This window comes from Xiphophorus maculatus, chromosome 21, assembly GCF_002775205.1.
Source record: "Xiphophorus maculatus strain JP 163 A chromosome 21, X_maculatus-5.0-male, whole genome shotgun sequence".
NCBI lineage: Eukaryota > Metazoa > Chordata > Actinopteri > Cyprinodontiformes > Poeciliidae > Xiphophorus > Xiphophorus maculatus.
The window spans coordinates 1,267,247-1,287,391 of NC_036463.1; the positions used below are offsets into that span (position 1 = coordinate 1,267,247).

At 47.6% G+C, this 20,145-nt stretch overlaps 1 protein-coding gene across 1 annotated transcript in view; it reads left to right on the forward strand.

The window, feature by feature from the left end:
- Nucleotides 1–19,692, forward strand: part of snx7 (sorting nexin 7) — a 38,705-nt gene extending 19,013 nt beyond the window's left edge. The window contains exon 9 of the mRNA XM_023326343.1: nucleotides 18,770–19,692. Within this exon, the coding sequence (XP_023182111.1) occupies nucleotides 18,770–18,850 (81 nt within the window). The 3' untranslated portion in view covers nucleotides 18,851–19,692. The remainder of the gene's footprint in view (nucleotides 1–18,769) is intronic.
- The last annotated feature ends 453 nt before the right edge of the window (nucleotides 19,693–20,145 follow it).

Here is a 20,145-nt window from a genome sequence, read left to right on the forward strand (position 1 = left end):
TTTGTTTTTGTAAGGCATTCTGAAGAAGCTGAAACTGCCTTGTGGATTTTTTGGGTAATCCCAAAAAATGTGAAAATAGTGCTGCAATAATTAAGTTTGCTAAAAACAAAGGCATGAACAAATTTGGCAATATTTTTTAGATGATAATATTGTGCCTTTGATGTGGTTGTCGAGGTTTAGATCAGGATCCCTGATCGCTACCAGACTCCTGCCTTAGTCAGAGCATTTTAAACCAACAGATTGAAGGTGGGTTCTGATTTTTAACCTTGAAGGTTATCCTGCAATAGTCAGCCCCGCCCACTCCTCACTACTACCCAGGGCTGCCTACTGACCAGTTCTCTGTCTAACAGGTCCGGAAAATCTCTGAGACCTGGGTATTACCCTAAAAGTACTCTATAAGAGATAATCTATTTAAACTGGTGGCGAAAGTGATTCGTCTAGCTCTAACTACCTCCAATCCAGAAGTTATGACCCTTTACAGTTAAGAAACAATCAGCTGAGTAGCCCTCACAGCTGCATAATTCCAATAACCACTTCTGTTAACGGTAGCCCACTTTCTAAATCATAACTTGCACTTGGAACCGGCTAGATTATGTTTAGTGACTTAGATGTAAGTCCCAGGGTCATTATTTATTCTCACCAAAGGAAATTATGAAGCCTCCTATTTACTGGAATCATGTACATTAGTTTTCCCTTAATTAAAAGAACTGAACGAAGATTAAATGACTCTATTAATTCCAATGTCCACCAACCTCTTTAGAATTTTATAGTATAAATTTATTAAGCAAGCTTAAGCAGGGATATGCGACATACAAATCAATAATCAATCGTAAATAATTCAAAAACAGTGTAATAAAATTTACATGTACAATCATACTACCCTGTCCTCTTTTCCCTGACTAAAGTCGCAAGTTCTGAGATGGAATTTCAATGAGCAGATTCAACTCATACCCAGACGATGGTGGATCTTTGGCAACAGGAATTTCTAGCATCCTTGGTTGAGGTCTTTGCCTTGTGTGGAAAAAACCCTCTTTAGAAAAGAAACAAAGCAGAACGGGTCCGAATCCTTTGGCAAAACCCAGTTCCTCATCCCTGAGGGAGCTTTGTCCTTCCTCCAAGTCTTGTTGCAGAGTTTGTAATTGCTGGGCTGAGACGAGACCGACGATCGAATGAAGAACCAGGGATGGGGCGATGGAACCCAGTCCTTCCTTGGCGGTGTGAAGTCCGAACTCTCCCGTGGTTCTGAAGTGCGGTCCGTGGCTCAATCTGCTTCAGCAAGTTGTCTCTCCTTCTGCGCCGTCGGACTGGGAACAACTGGTTCCTCTTCTCAGCCCCTTTTTATGCATCTCTCCACCATGTGTGTGTATGGGGAGGTTTGGCCTACGTGACTTTCTCCACATCTGCTGTTTCTCATGAAAAAGTCCTCACATTGCCCAATCTATTTCTGCTGACCATGGTGGAAAGTCCCGTACTTCCCCTTTCTCCGTTGCTTCAGCCAAACTCAACACTCCAACCATCCTGTGCGCTCTGACCATCTGTTCAGAACTGCTTGCGACATTTCCTGTTTCAGGACTGTGCTGTATTCCTCTCTTTTTCTATAACCCACTATTATGTATTATAGCTCATTAAACACATTAAATCTGTTGTTAAACCTGTTTGAATTAATTTCAAATGATTACAACTTCACATCATCACAAGTTTGATCCTTAGTTAACAATCAATCACATCTCTTACTTATTATAATTCATCAACCATAATCTTTCCACAGTTAATTCATTACAGAAATCATTACAGATCACATTTCAGATAATACATTTCAGAAGGTTATTATGTGATTACTTGTATTCATTTTACTATTCCTTCATATTCAATTTAATTAGCTTTTAATCAAACTACAAGATTACTTATTTTCTCTCAGGCCTCTATGCACCTTTTCTGCATGCACCCGGAAAGATCTCACACCCCATGCCAGTTTTCTTGACACCCCCTCCATGAGATCGGACGGTGCTTCGCAGAAAACACAGAGTCCAAAGTCAAAAGAGATCAAGTCCATCATCACAAGTGATAGTGAGGATGTCCCGCTCATAGCAGGTAACCGGAGACAATGAAGGTGTCCAGGAATCCACAACCGCATACTCCGACAGATTGGATGGCGGAGAAAGCCAACGTTCTGCGCCCAAATCGTTGTCAAGTGTAGAGTCACCTGAGACGGAAAGGGTGGAACGTTCCAGCGGAGGCGGCAGAGGCGAAGGCAAGTCCATGCCGAAGTCGGGCAGCGTTGATGGATTGTTGCAGTAGTCGTCCAACTCTGCCAGCAGATTCTGGAAATCCATATCACTTGGTGATGGAGATGAAGGGGAAAGGGTATCCTCATTCTGGCATGCTTGGGGAGATGAACTGAGGTTCTCAGTTTGGGTACCTCTCTCGTTAGTCGCACTGCTGGCTTGGCATCCGACGTCGATAAACAAATCCGGAGACACGGGACGTGTAGGCGGAAGATAATCGCCCACCGCCACAATTCGGCCATCCAACAGATGTAAAGTTGGGAGGCATTGCCGAGTAAGTTGGTGTTCCCACAACTTATGAATTACGGGCAGCCGTAGCCCCGTATACAATGGATATGCTGGGAAGTCGTCGTCGGCTAGGCCAAATGCAGAGGTCCACACGATTTTGTGCACCCGTTCCAGGGATCTAGATGTGGAATCCGCTATGTAGGGCAAATCCTCCAGCCCTGTAGCGCAGAGAATTGCCGTTACATCATTAAAATGGCTGCTCACGCATTTGTGACACCAGCGGGCGGACGATGCCACCCAAATGAATCCATAGGATTCTGCGGTGATCCCACATCCCACACAGCAGGTTGATGCCTGAGGAGAAACAGTAACCCAGGTAACTTCATGATTAGTGGTTATTGATTAACTACATGTACTTACAATGACGAAAATGCTAAAGCGAAAGCTGAGAGAGTAGGCTGGTTTTAAGCCCGTGTGCCAGCTTGTTTTGCGAGCCAAGGTGAATTAATCACAGGAGCCGAAATGTCATGATCTGGTGCCGGTTCACCTCGATCATAGACATGAGCTGAATCATGGAATATTGCCGCGTAGGTCATCAGCCATACAACAATGGCGAGGTCCGAGGTTTCATGAAGCCAGTAGAGGACCACCAGGATCCCCCAAACCGTTGCCCAAAGAGCCAGAATTACCCACTTTTGCATCCAAATTCGCCGTCCTCGACCCTTGATAGCCAAGGCCTGGCGCGCTAAGTAGATGAGGATAGATACTGCGAAAAGCCCTTCTAGAATGGCTGTGAGAATCTTAAATGGGGCGGCTCGTGTAGCTTGTGCGCCCCCCAGGACCAATTCCAGTATCAGGGCTGCGGTGTCGGTGATGAGCCACAGGCAGACCACAACGCCCCTGCGCCAATTGATGCGAGTACGGCCCATCAAGTAACAGGCAAAGAGGGACGAAGCCAACCCCCATCTGTGGAGAATGATTGGACGGAGGATAAGCTTGGCATATCCTTGTAGCGCGACGAAGATCCTCATAGGATGTCCCTTGGGCCAAGGACCGGTGTGGCAGAAGACTACCCAGGCCAGGGTAATCCCTAAGTGCTCAATGGTACTCACTTGAATCGGTGCAAAAAGTGAGTTGGGATTTGATGAGTTGGTCGAAGAGTTGTTTTCCATGATGTGAGATGATGGTCGCTCTGGATCAGATCCTGTCGGCAGCTGCGATGAAGGTTGAATGGGTCGCAGGCACACGGCAGCTCTCTCTTATGCAGGAGTAGGCTCCTCCTTAGGGGGGAGGGGCTGGTAGTTCCTCTTTTTGCAACGACAAAGTGCTTTCAGCCACGCCTCCAAGACGATTTTGCCGATGAGTATTGCTACGGCGACGCCCAGGAGTCCTAAGAGATATGGCCATAGCACGCTCAAAGCGTCTAGCAGCCACTGTTCAACAATGTTGAGGCCTTCTTCCACCACATGAGCAATTTCTTCCACAACCTCGGTGGCGACGGCCACCAAAGTTGCTCCCATAGTCTCATACCAGAAACAGTCATGTCTATTAGAGCCTTCTCCACATTGCTGCCAATGCTCCATAGTGGTGGAGCAGGTGAGATTGGAATACAACAGGTTGGGTCCTACCCAGTCAAACCCTGAGTCGATGTTCCCTTCACACAGACTTTTCCGAAAAGCATGTCCTTCGGCGATGGCTATAAGGGGATTTGGAATGAACGGAACGGGTAGTCCAAGAATGCTCTTGCGCTTCTGAAGATGATATCCTAGGATTGCGTCGGTGCATGTCCGTCCGCTCACTATGGCCCTCCGCCATGTGCCATTGATTTTCCGCCAAGTAACCTCAGAAGAGTGAGTGTCATACTCCTCTGCATAATGTTCCTCGCAGTAGCTTTCCCAACCTCGAACGGTTTGGCAGGGTCTCCTGGCCAAACTGATCGTGCATTCGAGGACCCGTCTTGTCGTGTTTCTACAGGTCATGCGCCAAGGTCTTGGGTTGACATAACTGTCAGGTCTCCAAAAAACTCCAGGCCATATCATGCGGTCTTTCGAATAAACCGTGGCGATGTACTGGTACTTGACCCAGTAGTTTGTTGATTCCGTGAGGCATGGTGTTACCCAAGCTTCAAACTCATCTTGTTGGAGTCCCCACCACTCGTAGTCCCAATTTCGAGTGTAATCCTCGTACCAGGCTCGCAAAGCCCATTTGGCAGTAGGTGCTTTTTCAGGATCAGGGCAGTTGTACCTCCAGGTGGAGTGAAGAGCGTTCCCCGTTTGCCAGAGGTCACAACGTGGCGATGAGTGGGTTTTCCTCCAACAGGTGTCATTAAGGCTCTCAAAAATTCTTTTGGCGACACATTTGTCAATTTTTGCAAAGTCATTTTTAGGAACTTTCAGAAGGTCATCAGGAGTTGGAAGGGGTTGTGTACGCAAATTGGCAATGTGTAGCTCCTCCAAACCAGTATGAGAGCGAACCGTTCCCTCCGGGAAGTCTCCCATAAAGAACGTCTGGTCTTTGGCTATGTATGTCCATGGGAATGAGTTGTTCAGCCAGGTTTCAACCTCTGTACGGATTGTGCGTGTAGAGTGCCACAAATCAGCCCAGTATTCTTCTATGGCTGTAACTATATAATTCCGTCCTGCACATTGCACAAACTTATTCCAGAGGCAAGGATTCAACCAACTAAAGTGGTGTCTATAACAGTGCTTTTGCTCCTCATCATACATAAACCGTCTAGGTCCTTGTCTGATCAGGAAAGCCGTCATGTTGGTCAAATTGGCTGATGTAGGCAGCATCGTTGTATTGACTGGAAGATTACCTCGGGAGGCATTTCGATAGGTCCAGTTGCCCGTTGGTGCTGTAGGGATGATGTCATCCTTTCTGCAGTTCAGGTGGATGTCTCCCCAAAACTCCCCTCGTGGAAGCCAGGCCCGACAGCCTGAGGACCTGTGTGGGGCTGGGTATACTACTTCGGTATCCCAGTACCCTTGACTTGGCATCAATAGCAGCGATCGACAAGCCATGTTGCAATGCCATTCTGGCATACCTCGGTCCGGGTGAATCCAGTTGCATCTGACGGTCCGTCGTTCTTTGTTTTGCAGAACCCGTATCCAGCAGAGCACTCCAGTCTCGAGGAAGTCATAGTTGTAGATCTCCCAGGTGCGATTCAGAAGGTCGTCCAGAGTGGAGTCGTTCAATCCGAAGGCTCGGCGCTCCACGTACTTTTTCCCGTTGTCTTTGGCGAACAACCCGGTTCGGTTCTGGACAGATGTTTCGTTATTCCATGGTACAAAAATAGCCGTGGTGCTTGTATTCCAACAATTGAAGTTAGCGTACTTAGAATGTCCATAGGTGACCCTTGTATGCGTAAGATACCACGGTCCAACTCCGATGAAGTAGAAGATAGTAGCAAGAACAGCAGCAGCAAACAGCAGGGCAAGAAGCGTTAGCAGCCCTTTCAGGCATAGGGTTTTTCTGGTTATCGTAGTCGTTTTCCGTAGCAAGGGTTCGTTAGAGATTTCCGAGTCGTCGTCGGTGTCAGTAGAGCTGTCTGATTCCGATGTAACATCCAGCAACTCCGGGTCTGTAGGTCGGCGCCTCATGCCGATAGCATCCATCCTGGCCAGATTAGTGCCTCTCTGGGATCCGCTGTATCAGGCGCTGTACAGATTTTTCTCAAAGAGTTGAGGTGGCCTTGGTTGGCAGGGTTCTTTCCAACCCGTCTGGTGGCCCTTCTCTGCTGCAGGGCTGTATATATGGGAGAGGGGTAGGGTAAATCAGGCTCCAACCCCCTCCACACCCACTTCCAGTGGAACACCCTCCAGTAGTCCGGCCTAGGGAATGGGCCTGGGGCGGTTCCATTTTTCAGCGCCTGGTCTTGCCAGGATTCGTGTTTGTACCCTATTGGGGCAGGTACTGAGATATAGGTGTACAATGATTGTCCATGCAGAGTTAGTCTAGTGCGGTACCCCCAGGTTGACGGAGTAAAAATCCTCTGGTGTGGTGGATTGGGGTAGACCCTGTCTATTTCCAATTTCAATGGAAGCCTGGTGTTATTAAATATATAACATTCTGGATTTATTTCCCTCTTTACTATAGTTCTCGCCATACTTCGTGAAGTGGTCCAAATGACCATGTCATTGAGTGAAATTTCACAATACAGTCCTTGCAGTGGTTCAAGATAATGGGGACCCCACCTAATCCGTAGCTCGATCCCCTGTAACCTGAAATACACTGTATTAAAAGTCCACGGTAGAGATCTTGGGCACATAGGGGAGATTGATGCAACATTAACCGTGTTGTCGGATCCTCTTCCTTTCCAAGCGGGCGGTGCGGTAGGGATAAATAAATGTGGCTTCATGGCCGGGGGCGTCGTGTATTCTTCACTTTCCCCCACCTCTTTTACGTTTTGGAAATTGGTGGGTCGGAGATATATGAGATACTTAAGAAAATAGGCCTCAGTGAGCGGATTGGAAACAGTGAAATCTTCTCTTGGCATATCTAGTAGAATGGAGGTGGTAGGGAGTTTTAAAAACGGGCCTCTGTCTGATAGTCCCGATGAGACTCCAACCCCCACTTTGAACAATCTAGTCACAAAACACTGTCTCCCCTTTCGTTTTTTGGTTTTTTGCTGACCTGCAGACTCGACGACTCGTTTTCCTCCTTCCGGTGCGTCCATCAGTCTTGGTTTGTCTTTCTCCATGGAAATGCTGAGGCGAGCTTCTGCCAGGCGTGAGTTTTGGATTTCTTCTTGGGAGGCTCCGGCTCCGTACTGGACACGGTGGCGTGAGTCTGCTCGTCTGGTACCACTTTGATGGCTGCTCCGACTGAGTAGATCCCTTTATAGGGGACGGTGATCATGCGCACTGACAGCTGGACATGACAGGAGGTGCTAGGATCAGAGGGCGTACTCGCCCTGTGAGCCACGCCTCCCGGGTGTTGCAAAACTCCATCCCGAAACTGGGATTCCGCTGTCACCCAGTACAGGCAGGACTTCTCTTTTGGTCTCACCGCATTGCTGCCCCATCCTTCCACCTCTGTGGTGTAGTAATACATATCCGAGCTGCGCACCCCATCTTCTCTTGGTACATCCGGCAGATCCACTATGGGTATCGTGCAGTCATTGATGACCTCCAAAATTAGATGTGCCCAGGTGGTTAGTTCCCAGGGGCCTGTCCACCCACCGTTAACGGCTTGCTCTCGGGCGTCATCTGGGAGTGCACTTAGCTCCTCAGCTGATGGTTGGTATGCGTGAGGCCGATGTACCCGGAAGACCACCGGAGAGTGGTTGGCATTCAATGGTGGACATGACAGGGATGCTCTAGCAGCGTCATATGGCCAGGCGGCTTGAACAGAATCCCACAGGACATCATGGGGCCCTTCTTCCCTCTTCCACACCCATGGGTCCAATTCCTCTGGAGTGTTCGGAGGGGCGGAAGGTCCTGGTAATATTATCGGTATGGAGCTCCCATAGTTCGGCTGCACTTGCCCATAGGTTCTGTAATATCGCAGCGAGCTGTAAAATCTTGTCACTTGCCACCCTTCAGCTTCGCCTGTCAGTGTTACCTCTCCCCTCTTCAGCTGTTCCTCGCACACAGGGCAGTGGTGTAGCTCATCTCCGTCCCACGTGCAATAACAAGTTCTTGGTTTTTCCTGGAGCCACCCCCATTGGGTTTCCAACTTAAGCCGGGGCAGGTAACCCACTCGGCAGTTCCCACAGACTGTGTTGTTCAATACCGTGACTGGGGAGACGCGAAGGTGTTGTAGCATCTCTGCGGTAGCCTCCTGGTGTCTTGGCTTCTCACGGCCCGGTCCTTCCCAGATAATGGGAAGATGGTGGTCGGCTAAACAAACCGGGCAGCCGCTTTTAGCTTTTCTCCAAACCAGCATCTCTCTGTCCTCCGACAGGACTCCATTTTTGGCCCAATCCAATTTCTTCAGGGCTCGTCCTGCCCAAATCCCTGAAGGGGTTCTTCTAATTACAACCACCCCTTTCACGGTGGCCAGTCCGAGATAGGGTGGAATGGTACATGATTCACTGGCCATTTCACCGGCTTCTGTTTCGCTTTAGTCAGGAACCGGCTTGAGCTGCTCAACTCCTTGGATCCCTTTTCTTTCCAGCAATACTGTGTTCCTATCCAGTACTTTTTTGACGATGTCAGTTGTCTCAAACTTGGGTTTTACTGCTGCATGTACAGGTTGCTCTCTTGCTTTGACCCACACGCGCTGTCCCTCTCGGAATGGCACTCTGGGCGTCAGCTTCTCCTTTTTGTCGCTGGAGCCCCGCCCCACTTCCTTCGTGGTGAACGGCCGTTGGTTGAGTTCCATCGCAGGGGCGGGTCTTTCGGCTCTGCTTCTGTCGTTCAGGGCCTGCCCTATTTCCACCGCTTGGGTGCTCCAACTGTTGGTGTTAGCATTTTTAGCTATCCAGCTTTTCACTAACCCTATGGCTCGTTCCACCACTCCGTTAGCTTGTGGGGTATAGGGTGGCGAGTAAACTCGCATTACTCCATACTTCTGACACCACTGGTCAACCTGTGAATTACGGAAATGAGTCCCATTGTCCGTGCGCAGCTCTTTCGGGATTCCCAGGGCACTGCATACTTGTTCCAGCATGCCGACAACGCTATTGCCGTTTGCTTTCCTGGCTGCTTTTGTAGTTACAAACCCCGACATGGAATCCACCAGCACTAAGAGGTACTTCTCACCTCTCCTTCCTGTTATCCCCATGGGTCCTGCAACATCCATGCAGACTGAGCCCCAGGGGACCGTGCTTTTGATGGACAACCCATCCATCCGCTGCCCTCGGCGACCTGCGTTGTATTGACCACACACTTCACAGTCCCTTAGCACGCGTTGGACTTGTTTCACTGGGATCCAAAGGTCTTGCTCCTCCAGTTCCTTACGGGTAGGTCGCACGCCTGCATGTCCAAGGGCCTCATGCACGCTCCGCACGACCTCGACCACGTATTCTTTTGGGACCTCCCGTCCTTTGGGAGTTCTGTCCCACTTCTCGGTACCGACAAAGACGATCTTCCTTTGTTGGACATAACAGTCCACTTCATCATTCCCACGCCAATGAGCTCCCTCATGCGTGTGTGCTCTTTGGTGCTGCACTTCTATTTCCAACTGCAGCTTCAGCTCAGCAATTTTTTTCCACAAATCTTTGTGTGCCACTGGCTTGCCCTTTGCTGTCTCGAAACCATTTTCTTCCCAAATGGCCAAGTCTTCTCTGAGAGCCTGAGCGCAGTAGTAACTGTCGGTTACTAACCTGGCACTTTTGATTTTCCTTTTCACCAGCTCCAGCAATCCTTCCAGTACTGCCGTCACTTCTCCGGCTTGAGCACTACCGGGGGCCTTTCCTTTCTGGCGGCCTTTCTCTTTGCCGTCCTGCTTCAGAATAAATCCCCAGTATGCCGACTGGTCGGACCCCTTTCTGGATCCATCAGTGTAGATTGTCCATTCCGGTTGTCCTGGCTTCTCAAGTGTTTCTTGTGGTTTTTTCTTACTGGTAGGTTGTGCTGGCCCAATTTCAAGCTCCGGGTCCAGCAAGATGTCCTCCCATCTTCCCCACCGAGTATTGGTTGCTTTAGTACTTTCCACAGTTCCTTTTCTTAGGTACTTGTGAACTTGGCTTTGTGTGATGACTTTGACTGGTTGTCCTTGTGCTAAATCTTTCAGCACACCCCAATAGCGGGCTAACACCGCTAGCTCTTTTTCTTCCTGCGGGTATTTCTTTTCAACAGAAGTTAGAGTGTAACTCCACAGGGTAACCAAGCCTCCATTTTCGTTACTCACTTTGATCATGGCATCGTCATTCTCGCAGCTGATCTCTGCCACCAGCCTTTCTGACAAACTCCTTGGCTCCAATCTCACAGCTGCTTGAATGGCCCTTCTCAGTTCCTCTAGGTTCTGTTGATTTGCTGCTGTCCAAACCCAGGGTCTTTTTCCGTCTTTCTCGTCGTCCTCACTTTTCCTCAGGCAGTGGTACAAGGGTTTGGCATATTTCTGATAGTTGGGTACATGGTCTCTGACATAGTTGCACAGTCCCAATATTTTCTGCAGGTCATTTTCTGACTGTGGTGGTTGAATGTTTGTCAGCTTTTCTCTGTACCCATCCGAGAGTCCCAAGTCCGACGTGACTTGGAAACCCAGATAATTCACTTGGAACTGTCCAAATTGACATTTCTTGAGGTTTAGCTTCAAACCTGCTTTGGTGAGATTTTTAACCACTTTTCGTAGCCTCTCTAGGTGTTCTTCTTCTGTGTCATCAGCAATAAAAACATCATCAATGTACACAGTTGCACCCACGTCCCCCAACACTTCCATCACTGCTGACTGGAACACGTTTGGGGAGTTCTTGTACCCCTGGGGTAACCTTTGCCACACATAGCTCTTGCCTTTGTGGGTGAATGCAGTTTTACCTTGCGACTGTCTGGCGAGGCGTAGAGAGAAAAATCCATTGGCTAGGTCGATGCAGGACTTGAACTTTTTGACTCGAAGAGTTTTCAACGCTCCTTGTGGATTGATCAAACTGGCTCGGTTTGCTATTGTTCTCCGATTCAGGGCCTTGAAGTTGATGACTGGCCTCCAACCCCCTCCAGCCGATTCAGGTTTCTTCACCGCCTGGATGGGGCTGTTGGTGATCGGGTTGAGCTCCTCTCTGATGATCTCTAGGGCGCCCAGCTCCTTCACGATCTTGTCCATCTCCTCGACTGCTCCTGGGTTCAACGGGTACTGCCGAACAGGTGGATGAACCCCACCTTCGATGTGATGAACAAACTTTGGGCCCAAATCTCCACAATCATTTTTGAACCGTGCTACCTGTGCTGTAGCGATGATTTCACGTAGCTCCTCTTTCCCAGCCGGGGAGAAGTCACTCTCTTCAAGTTTCTGTTCTGTCACCGTTGGTATGTCGACCGGTTTGTACCAGTCTTGCTTCTCTGATCCTGTTTGTGTTGGGCCGACTTTCACCAATCTTGCTTTCAAGCTCGTCAGCCTTCTCTCCAGCCTACGATGTGTGCTTTTCTTTTTACTGAGTTCGTCTAAGTCTTTTACTGTAAGGAGATTGTAGGGACCTTTCACCCATACTACTCCTTTCCAGGTCCCATATGGCATTTCTTCTATTTTCCCATTGGCAAACTGAACCTTCAGGTGTCCTGCTGTTTTTAGGTCTTTGCGGGTCATCGACACCTCCGCTCCGGTGTCCACTAGGTAGGGCACTCCTTCCACTTTAGCATAGATTTCGTCCCCTTCCCAGTAGGCATTGTCTAAAACGACCCGCGACCTGGACGCCATTACTTTGGTGACCCTCCGGCCCCGGCTTTACGGGACTCACGGAGGGCCGTCCTCTCTTCTGGGCTCAATTTCCTATACTCCTCATCTGTCAGGAACTGACCTTTCCCTGGCTGATTTGATGAAGCCGGAGGGTTGGTCGGTTTCCCTTGTGGTCCTGGTGGTTTCTGCTGGAACGGTCGGTTCCGGAAGTTGGGTGGCGGTGTTCCTTGTTGAAACGGTCTGCTCTGGAAGTTGGATGGCGGTGCTCCTTGCTGGAACGGTCTACCCTGGAAGTTGGATGGTTGTCTGATGTTAACCCTTCCAGGTGGCTTTGCCGGTTGGCTAGCCTCCTTCTTCCTTTTGTCCTCGTAGTACTGTTGTTCCAGGTCGAATCCTTGCACTGCTACATCCATCTGAGCGACTGTTGTGCTTCTCACTGGCAACTTCACGAACACGATCTCTCCTCTGCGTCCTTTTGTCACCTCACGCAGTACTTTCACATATCTCGCAGGGGAAACGGTCTGCTTAAGTGTGTGCCAAAGCGGTTCCAACCGGCTTCCCTTGTCCAGCCGTCCTCTGGCTCTCTTCACCTGGGACTCTTCATCATCCATGTCCTCCAACACCAGCCTCTCATAGTTGCTCTGTGCTGAATCTGTTCCAACCATCGGGTCCGCAGTCACGCTGGTCAGCCACAACTTTTTGGCTCCCTCGTGGTTGGTGGTAGACAACACAGTTGGCCAAACATCTTTTAGATATTCTTCATTGTTTTCGTCTGCGTTTTTACTCCTAATCACCAGCCTTAGATTCTTCAATTCGGCGTAAGCATCCTGTCCCGTATTAGTGGCAGGTAGCTGAGTCAACGCCCCTGGTGGTCTCACCGGGATCTGTGGTCCTGGCTCCGAAGACGTCGCCTGAGGTTCCTCTTCATCAGCCGACACTTCGTCCAGCTTCTGTCGAGCCTCCCTGGAGTATTTGAAGGCAGCTTTCTTCAGTCGTCGCAGCATCACATCATACATAATTCCAATGTATGCATTCCTGAAGTTGGTAGTCAGGGAATAGTGTGCTGTCAGAGTGGAGCAGGATGGTGTCATCAGGATGTTAGCCCATTCTCCGATTGTTGCTTCCACCTCGAGCTGCACCCGGTCTCCCAATCTGCTGGCCCATCCTGCCGGGATCTGGTACTCGGTTTGGCCGACCTCTGGTACATACGTACGCCGTCCGTCCTTAGCCTGCACGGGACCCCAGGTCACGTCTCTTGCCAGTCTCTCAGAAGATCCTTCGATGTCAAAGGTTTCTATTTCTTTCTTCTTACCCCGATGCTGTCCTGTTCGGAGTGTCTTATGCTCGGCCGGTAGTTGCTTTGGGTCGGAGAAGACGCTGCCGTGATCGCTCTCCTCTTCTTCTTCTCCAGGATGTTCGATCTCCGGTTGCTCCTCTTCGTCCTCCGAGTCACTGATGTCCTCATACTGCTGTTGTCGAAGAGGTTCTCTCCTGGGGGAGTTCAGCGGTCGAATCTTGGCTGGTTTCATCGGTCCTTCTTCTTTCGGGACCGTCGGCTGCTCATTCTTGACTTTTCCCGCATTGGGTTTTTTCAGTTCACTGTGGCTCTCTTCAAACGAGAACTCCTTAACGTACTTTGCTGCGGAGAACCCTGGTTCAACAGGTGTCTCCTTTATCTTTATCCTGGGTGGCTGCACGGCCTTGGCTTTTCCTATCTGGGTGGTGTTTAAAACCTCACTTTGGGGAATTTTTAAGGGATATTTCTTGATTTCTTGCGATGGATGGCTAATGCGGCATTGCTCCTCCATCTCAGCTGCCAATTTCACCCCTTGCTCAGTGCGGAGTCGATGCAGACGGGGGTCAACCACCACCACCACTTCTTTGAACACAAAGAAATGACTGTTGGTCTTGGCTATATTCACCACTCCGTTCTCCGCTATTGATCTGGCGGTGTCCCTTGGCAGATCCGGCGATCTCAGTCCTTGTACACTCACTATGACTCTTCTCATGCATTCGTTGCTGGCCGCCGCTAAGCCCCGCTCGAGTCCATGCCACATCTTCTTCCGATATTCCTCCAAACCCTCTCCTTTTCGGTAGACGTCAATCGGGACTAGGATTACAGCACCATAAGGGAGACTATAGCCGTTCATCAAGACTACTTCTCCCCTTGTCTTTGGGCTACAGGTGGCTTCTAGCAATTTTGAATCCGCTTGGTAATATTGCCCTGCTTGGTCCTCAAGGCTGCGTCTGAACTTTCGATTGTGGATCTTGTATCTGTCATTGGTGAACACAATCAGTCCGTCACCCTCAAGATCCCATATTCTTCCAATAACCTGATAAATCCGGAGGCCGGTCTGCAGTCTAAAGTTGCTGGCCCCCGGTGGTATTTCGGCTAATTCTCGGGCCATCCTCCAGGTGTCCGATTTCTGAGTCTTCTTCTTAGGGCGACCGGGGTCCCGCTGCTCCTCGTCCGATTCCTCCCTGTCCTCGTCGGAACTGCTGGCCGCTGGGGTCTCCGTAGGTGGTAGTGGATGCCTTCTCTCCGTGCTGTGGGCTCGGGGATGAAACCCGGGCTCCAGACCTCGTCGCAGGGACCAGTCCCTGGCCGCTTGCTCCAACTGCTCCTCAGTGAGGCCGCCGACGAGCGCTTCCTCGGGGTCTTCCTCATTGGCTGGTGCAGGTGGGATGTCCTCGTTCCGCGATGGACCTGGTGGAGCTGAGGGACCTCCATCGCTGTCGTCGCTGCTGTCACCGCCGGCGTTGTCGTCGCTGCCGCCCGTCAGGTCTATCAGATACCTCGGAGGTTGCTTCGTCTGGCGAGTCGGTGTCGTGGTTCTGCTGGGCAGTCGGGACGGAGGCTCAGCCACCTCCGACCCTGCCTCTTCGAGGGCTCGCTCCTTTTCCTTGCCCTCTTTGTAGGTTGAAAGTCTCTGCATGGCCTCAGCGTAGTCTTTGTACTGGTTCACCCCCTTGGCGTTTGGGTCCACCAGGATTCCATCGATGCCCGCCGCCAAGGTAGCTGTTTTTACTACGCGGTCATACTTTTCGGAGGGGCTGTGGACAATTCGTAGCTCACCATCCGCCCATCCTTCAAGGAGGTCAGCGAACCATTCCAGCCATCCTCTAACCTCCGGCTTCTTAGCCACTTTCACTGGGCATCTGACGACCCCCAGTCGGTGGCCGTGTCTAAGCTGGGTGCAGTAGTATATCCGTTTTTGCACTATGATTTCCATTGGGCTCCGAGCAACGTCCTTGCTCATGGTGAAGTGAGAATCAAAGAACATCTTTTTATTTATCTCAGTCCAGGATTCCAATCCATCACCAAGTAATATCAACATTACAGGAAATTGCGATAATGCAGATTTGGAAAGATGGGATTGATGATTCTTCCCATCCCGGCTGATGTTGCTTGCCTCTTGTTCCATTGCTGGCTTTTGTAGGGGCTCCAGTTCCCCTCTTTCTTCTTCTTCACTCATAGTTGTCTTTGTCTTTCGAGTCGCCTATCCCCCAAAGCCTCTCTTTGCGCTTTCGAGTAGGGATGGGTCCAGGCTGTGTTGGCTACTGGCTTCACTGTCTGGATCTGGTCATTCTATCCTCAGTAGAAGCTTTCCCTCACCTGTATGCTATACAGTTACTGCGAGGGTTGTGACTGATGGCCTTGTCAGTCACCACTAACTCTCTTCCCTAAGAGTTAGAAACCCAAGTGAGCTATTCAGAGTCTCGCATCTGTTTTCACTGACTTGGTGTCTTTGGGGCCCGCCTACTCAGTTGTGCGCCGCCCCACGTTGGGCGCCATGAAGGTTATCCTGCAATAGTCAGCCCCGCCCACTCCTCACTACTACCCAGGGCTGCCTACTGACCAGTTCTCTGTCTAACAGGTCCGGAAAATCTCTGAGACCTGGGTATTACCCTAAAAGTACTCTATAAGAGATAATCTATTTAAACTGGTGGCGAAAGTGATTCGTCTAGCTCTAACTACCTCCAATCCAGAAGTTATGACCCTTTACAGTTAAGAAACAATCAGCTGAGTAGCCCTCACAGCTGCATAATTCCAATAACCACTTCTGTTAACGGTAGCCCACTTTCTAAATCATAACTTGCACTTGGAACCGGCTAGATTATGTTTAGTGACTTAGATGTAAGTCCCAGGGTCATTATTTATTCTCACCAAAGGAAATTATGAAGCCTCCTATTTACTGGAATCATGTACATTAGTTTTCCCTTAATTAAAAGAACTGAACGAAGATTAAATGACTCTATTAATTCCAATGTCCACCAACCTCTTTAGAATTTTATAGTATAAATTTATTAAGCAAGCTTAAGCAGGGATATGCGACATACAAATCAATAATCAATCGTAAATAATTCAAAAACAGTGTAATAAAATTTACATGTACAATCATACTACCCTGTCCTCTTTTCCCTGACTAAAGTCGCAAGTTCTGAGATGGAATTTCAATGAGCAGATTCAACTCATACCCAGACGATGGTGGATCTTTGGCAACAGGAATTTCTAGCATCCTTGGTTGAGGTCTTTGCCTTGTGTGGAAAAAACCCTCTTTAGAAAAGAAACAAAGCAGAACGGGTCCGAATCCTTTGGCAAAACCCAGTTCCTCATCCCTGAGGGAGCTTTGTCCTTCCTCCAAGTCTTGTTGCAGAGTTTGTAATTGCTGGGCTGAGACGAGACCGACGATCGAATGAAGAACCAGGGATGGGGCGATGGAACCCAGTCCTTCCTTGGCGGTGTGAAGTCCGAACTCTCCCGTGGTTCTGAAGTGCGGTCCGTGGCTCAATCTGCTTCAGCAAGTTGTCTCTCCTTCTGCGCCGTCGGACTGGGAACAACTGGTTCCTCTTCTCAGCCCCTTTTTATGCATCTCTCCACCATGTGTGTGTATGGGGAGGTTTGGCCTACGTGACTTTCTCCACATCTGCTGTTTCTCATGAAAAAGTCCTCACATTGCCCAATCTATTTCTGCTGACCATGGTGGAAAGTCCCGTACTTCCCCTTTCTCCGTTGCTTCAGCCAAACTCAACACTCCAACCATCCTGTGCGCTCTGACCATCTGTTCAGAACTGCTTGCGACATTTCCTGTTTCAGGACTGTGCTGTATTCCTCTCTTTTTCTATAACCCACTATTATGTATTATAGCTCATTAAACACATTAAATCTGTTGTTAAACCTGTTTGAATTAATTTCAAATGATTACAACTTCACATCATCACAAGTTTGATCCTTAGTTAACAATCAATCACATCTCTTACTTATTATAATTCATCAACCATAATCTTTCCACAGTTAATTCATTACAGAAATCATTACAGATCACATTTCAGATAATACATTTCAGAAGGTTATTATGTGATTACTTGTATTCATTTTACTATTCCTTCATATTCAATTTAATTAGCTTTTAATCAAACTACAAGATTACTTATTTTCTCTCAGGCCTCTATGCACCTTTTCTGCATGCACCCGGAAAGATCTCACACCCCATGCCAGTTTTCTTGACAACCTATGCTGTTTTTTTGTTTATTTAGCTGAAGAAAACTTTGGCACATCCTCAATATATTTATGGAGCATTTGTACCTGATTGTGATCTCTGGATGATAGACTAATGTACAGCTGTGTGCTATCAGCATAATTATGATACTCTGTCTTGTTCTTGTACAATTTGACTGAGTGGAAACATATACGTATCGAAGAGGAGAGGACCACGGATAGAACCTTGACGAACTCTGCAGATAATTTTATTCAGTTTAGATTCATAGTTTATTATGGACACACCAAAGGTTCTTTTGGAAAGATAGAATTTAAGCCAGTTTTTTTGTTTAGCTTCAGGATTTCAGCTTCAGAGTTTTTCCTCTGGCTGCTGCACAGAAATTGGCTGTTAAATGGAGAGTTGGCGAGGCGCGGTGCTGACTTACTGCTCTCTCTTAACAAACTGCTATTACCTTGGAAAAAAAACAAAAACGGACTGTTTTATTGATGTGCTGTGACACAGTGGTACCCGGTCCACTCAGAGAGGGGCCCTGGATCCATCTGTGTTTATTGGTGTGTGTTTGTCATTTTCACTCCATGGCTGGATGGCTTCCTGACTACTAGATAACTACCTCTTTATTATAAAGGTGTGATTTGCTTTGTCAAGCTTTTCACCACACACACATGTGCACCCCCAGGCGCAGACACACACATTGACGTGAAGGAAAGCTCTGCAGCTGTGTTTATGAAATGGAAAAGAAGTTCTAGAATAAATGAAAAAGTGAGAGAAGTGTAGAGATGAACATTGAGGTGTTTCCTGCCTTGTTTTAACCTTTTGCTCACCAATGAAAACACATCAAAACACTGCTAATGATGAAATGAAGAAAGCTTTATTGCATGAAAATTCAAGTGAAGCTACACATTTTTGTTTGCCTTGTCCTTTAACAATTGTACAATGGTGAAGTAGAATTAGAATTGCAGCAAAAGGTAGTTCCACTTTTGCACGCCATCCTTATCAATTTATTTATAAAAAATAAATTGAAAAGTTTATTTTGAATCATATCGTTTTTTTCTACTTGACAATTGTTTGTGTTTCTCTTACACATTAAATTCCAATGAAATGTATTCATGTTTGTGGTTATCTGACAAAATATGTAAAAGTTCAAGGGTTGTGAATACTTTTGCAAGCAACTGTATTTTAAGAGGTACTTACAGAATACAGACAACCATTAATATTAATTATTAATATTTTAACAGTTTAATAGGCTGTTTTTATCAATATATTCTGACACAACCAGCCCTTTAAGGACACTCATGATGGTGATGGGGGCACATGAGGGGTGTGCTTTGTTTGGCCCAAAATGAAAATGAGTTTGTCCGATCGTCCCCAGCCTGTTGAGGTCATTGCTGATGTGCCTCCATGTTGGTATCATGTGAACGGGCCCATGATGAGGTTTGCCTCATGTTTTCATGTTTGAAGTGCTGATCCTGTTTCTTTCAGTGTCTGGCCGTTTGGGAGTCCTTCCTCCTCTCTCAGAGAGGTGAGTCAATGGAGCAGAGAAACGGAGCGGACGCCTCCTAAAGCTGAGGACCGAACCACTGGTGGAGACAGCGGGTCATTTACACAAGCAAACTTTTCATGTGAAGCATTTTCTTTCTCTTTGAACAAATACAACTCGTCCTACTCTTCATTCCAGTGATGTTTCCACAGAACCAAACACTAATTCCACACACGTAGACAGCCAGAATTAAACACTCTACAGGCAACACTTTGCATCTTCATGTTGAATCACTTTCCATGATGTAATATGATGCTTGTGAATGAAGTGCAGACATTCTGACACATTTCCTACAGCTGCTCTATAATGACCTGTCTCATGTTTTCCTAGTATGTGCAGCTAAAGCAAACCAGAGTGCTTTGTGGGATCCCATTTTAATCATTTTCACTCTGATTAAAATGGAGTGAAAAAGTCCAGTTGTGACATTAAGCATTCATTATTCCTAATTATGCAGCATTGCATCCTGTGTAGCAGCAGTCATCCACGGGTCAGCTGAATGAGGTTGTGTGCTCTGATTGACTAAAAATAACTGAAAAATTTAATTCTTGTATATGCATTTGTTTTTCTAGATCAATACCTAAAGAGAGTGTCACACTGCAGATTGTAATTTTAAAGACTGGAACTTTGTGAAACATTACTTCTAGAATTCTCATCAATTAGTGTCTTCTACCACCATGGGTTTCTAATGTCTGCCATATTTTGCTGGTTGCAACTTAAAGTTTACAAGCAAGATAACCTATTAGTAATGTATTTCTAATTAAAAAGCTTTGATTATGTTTTTTTTTTTTTACTGAAAATTTTACTATTAAAGACAAATGAATGAAGAAGTGCTATTTTACCATGATAATAAAGATTGACATCAAAACTGTTTTGGCTTCTGTTTGTAAACTCCTGCAGCAAAAAGAAACCAAAGATGAGAAGTTGCCTTGTTTTGTCTTCAGGATACTTTTAGAACATGACTTTCATGTCTGCCCAGCACTACAGTTTTCTCCAGGATGTCAAATCGTTTATTTCCCGACTTAACATGATCAATGATTAGTTGTAACTATAGACTATATTTGAGAAATGTTTACGATGTAAAAACAACACAGCAATAATACTGTAGGCTGACACGGATGTCGCCATGTTGTTATGACATCCATTCACCCAGAATGCATTCCGGGTAAATGACATATGCTAGGTCCCATTGTGCTAGCTCTGTCCAGACAAAATAGCAACCAGTAACATTAAGTCTTTTCAATTTGAATTCAATGGAAATGTAGAAATCACCTAGAGGTCATGAGGATGAGGAGATCACACAGAGGAAGAGGACTGCTGG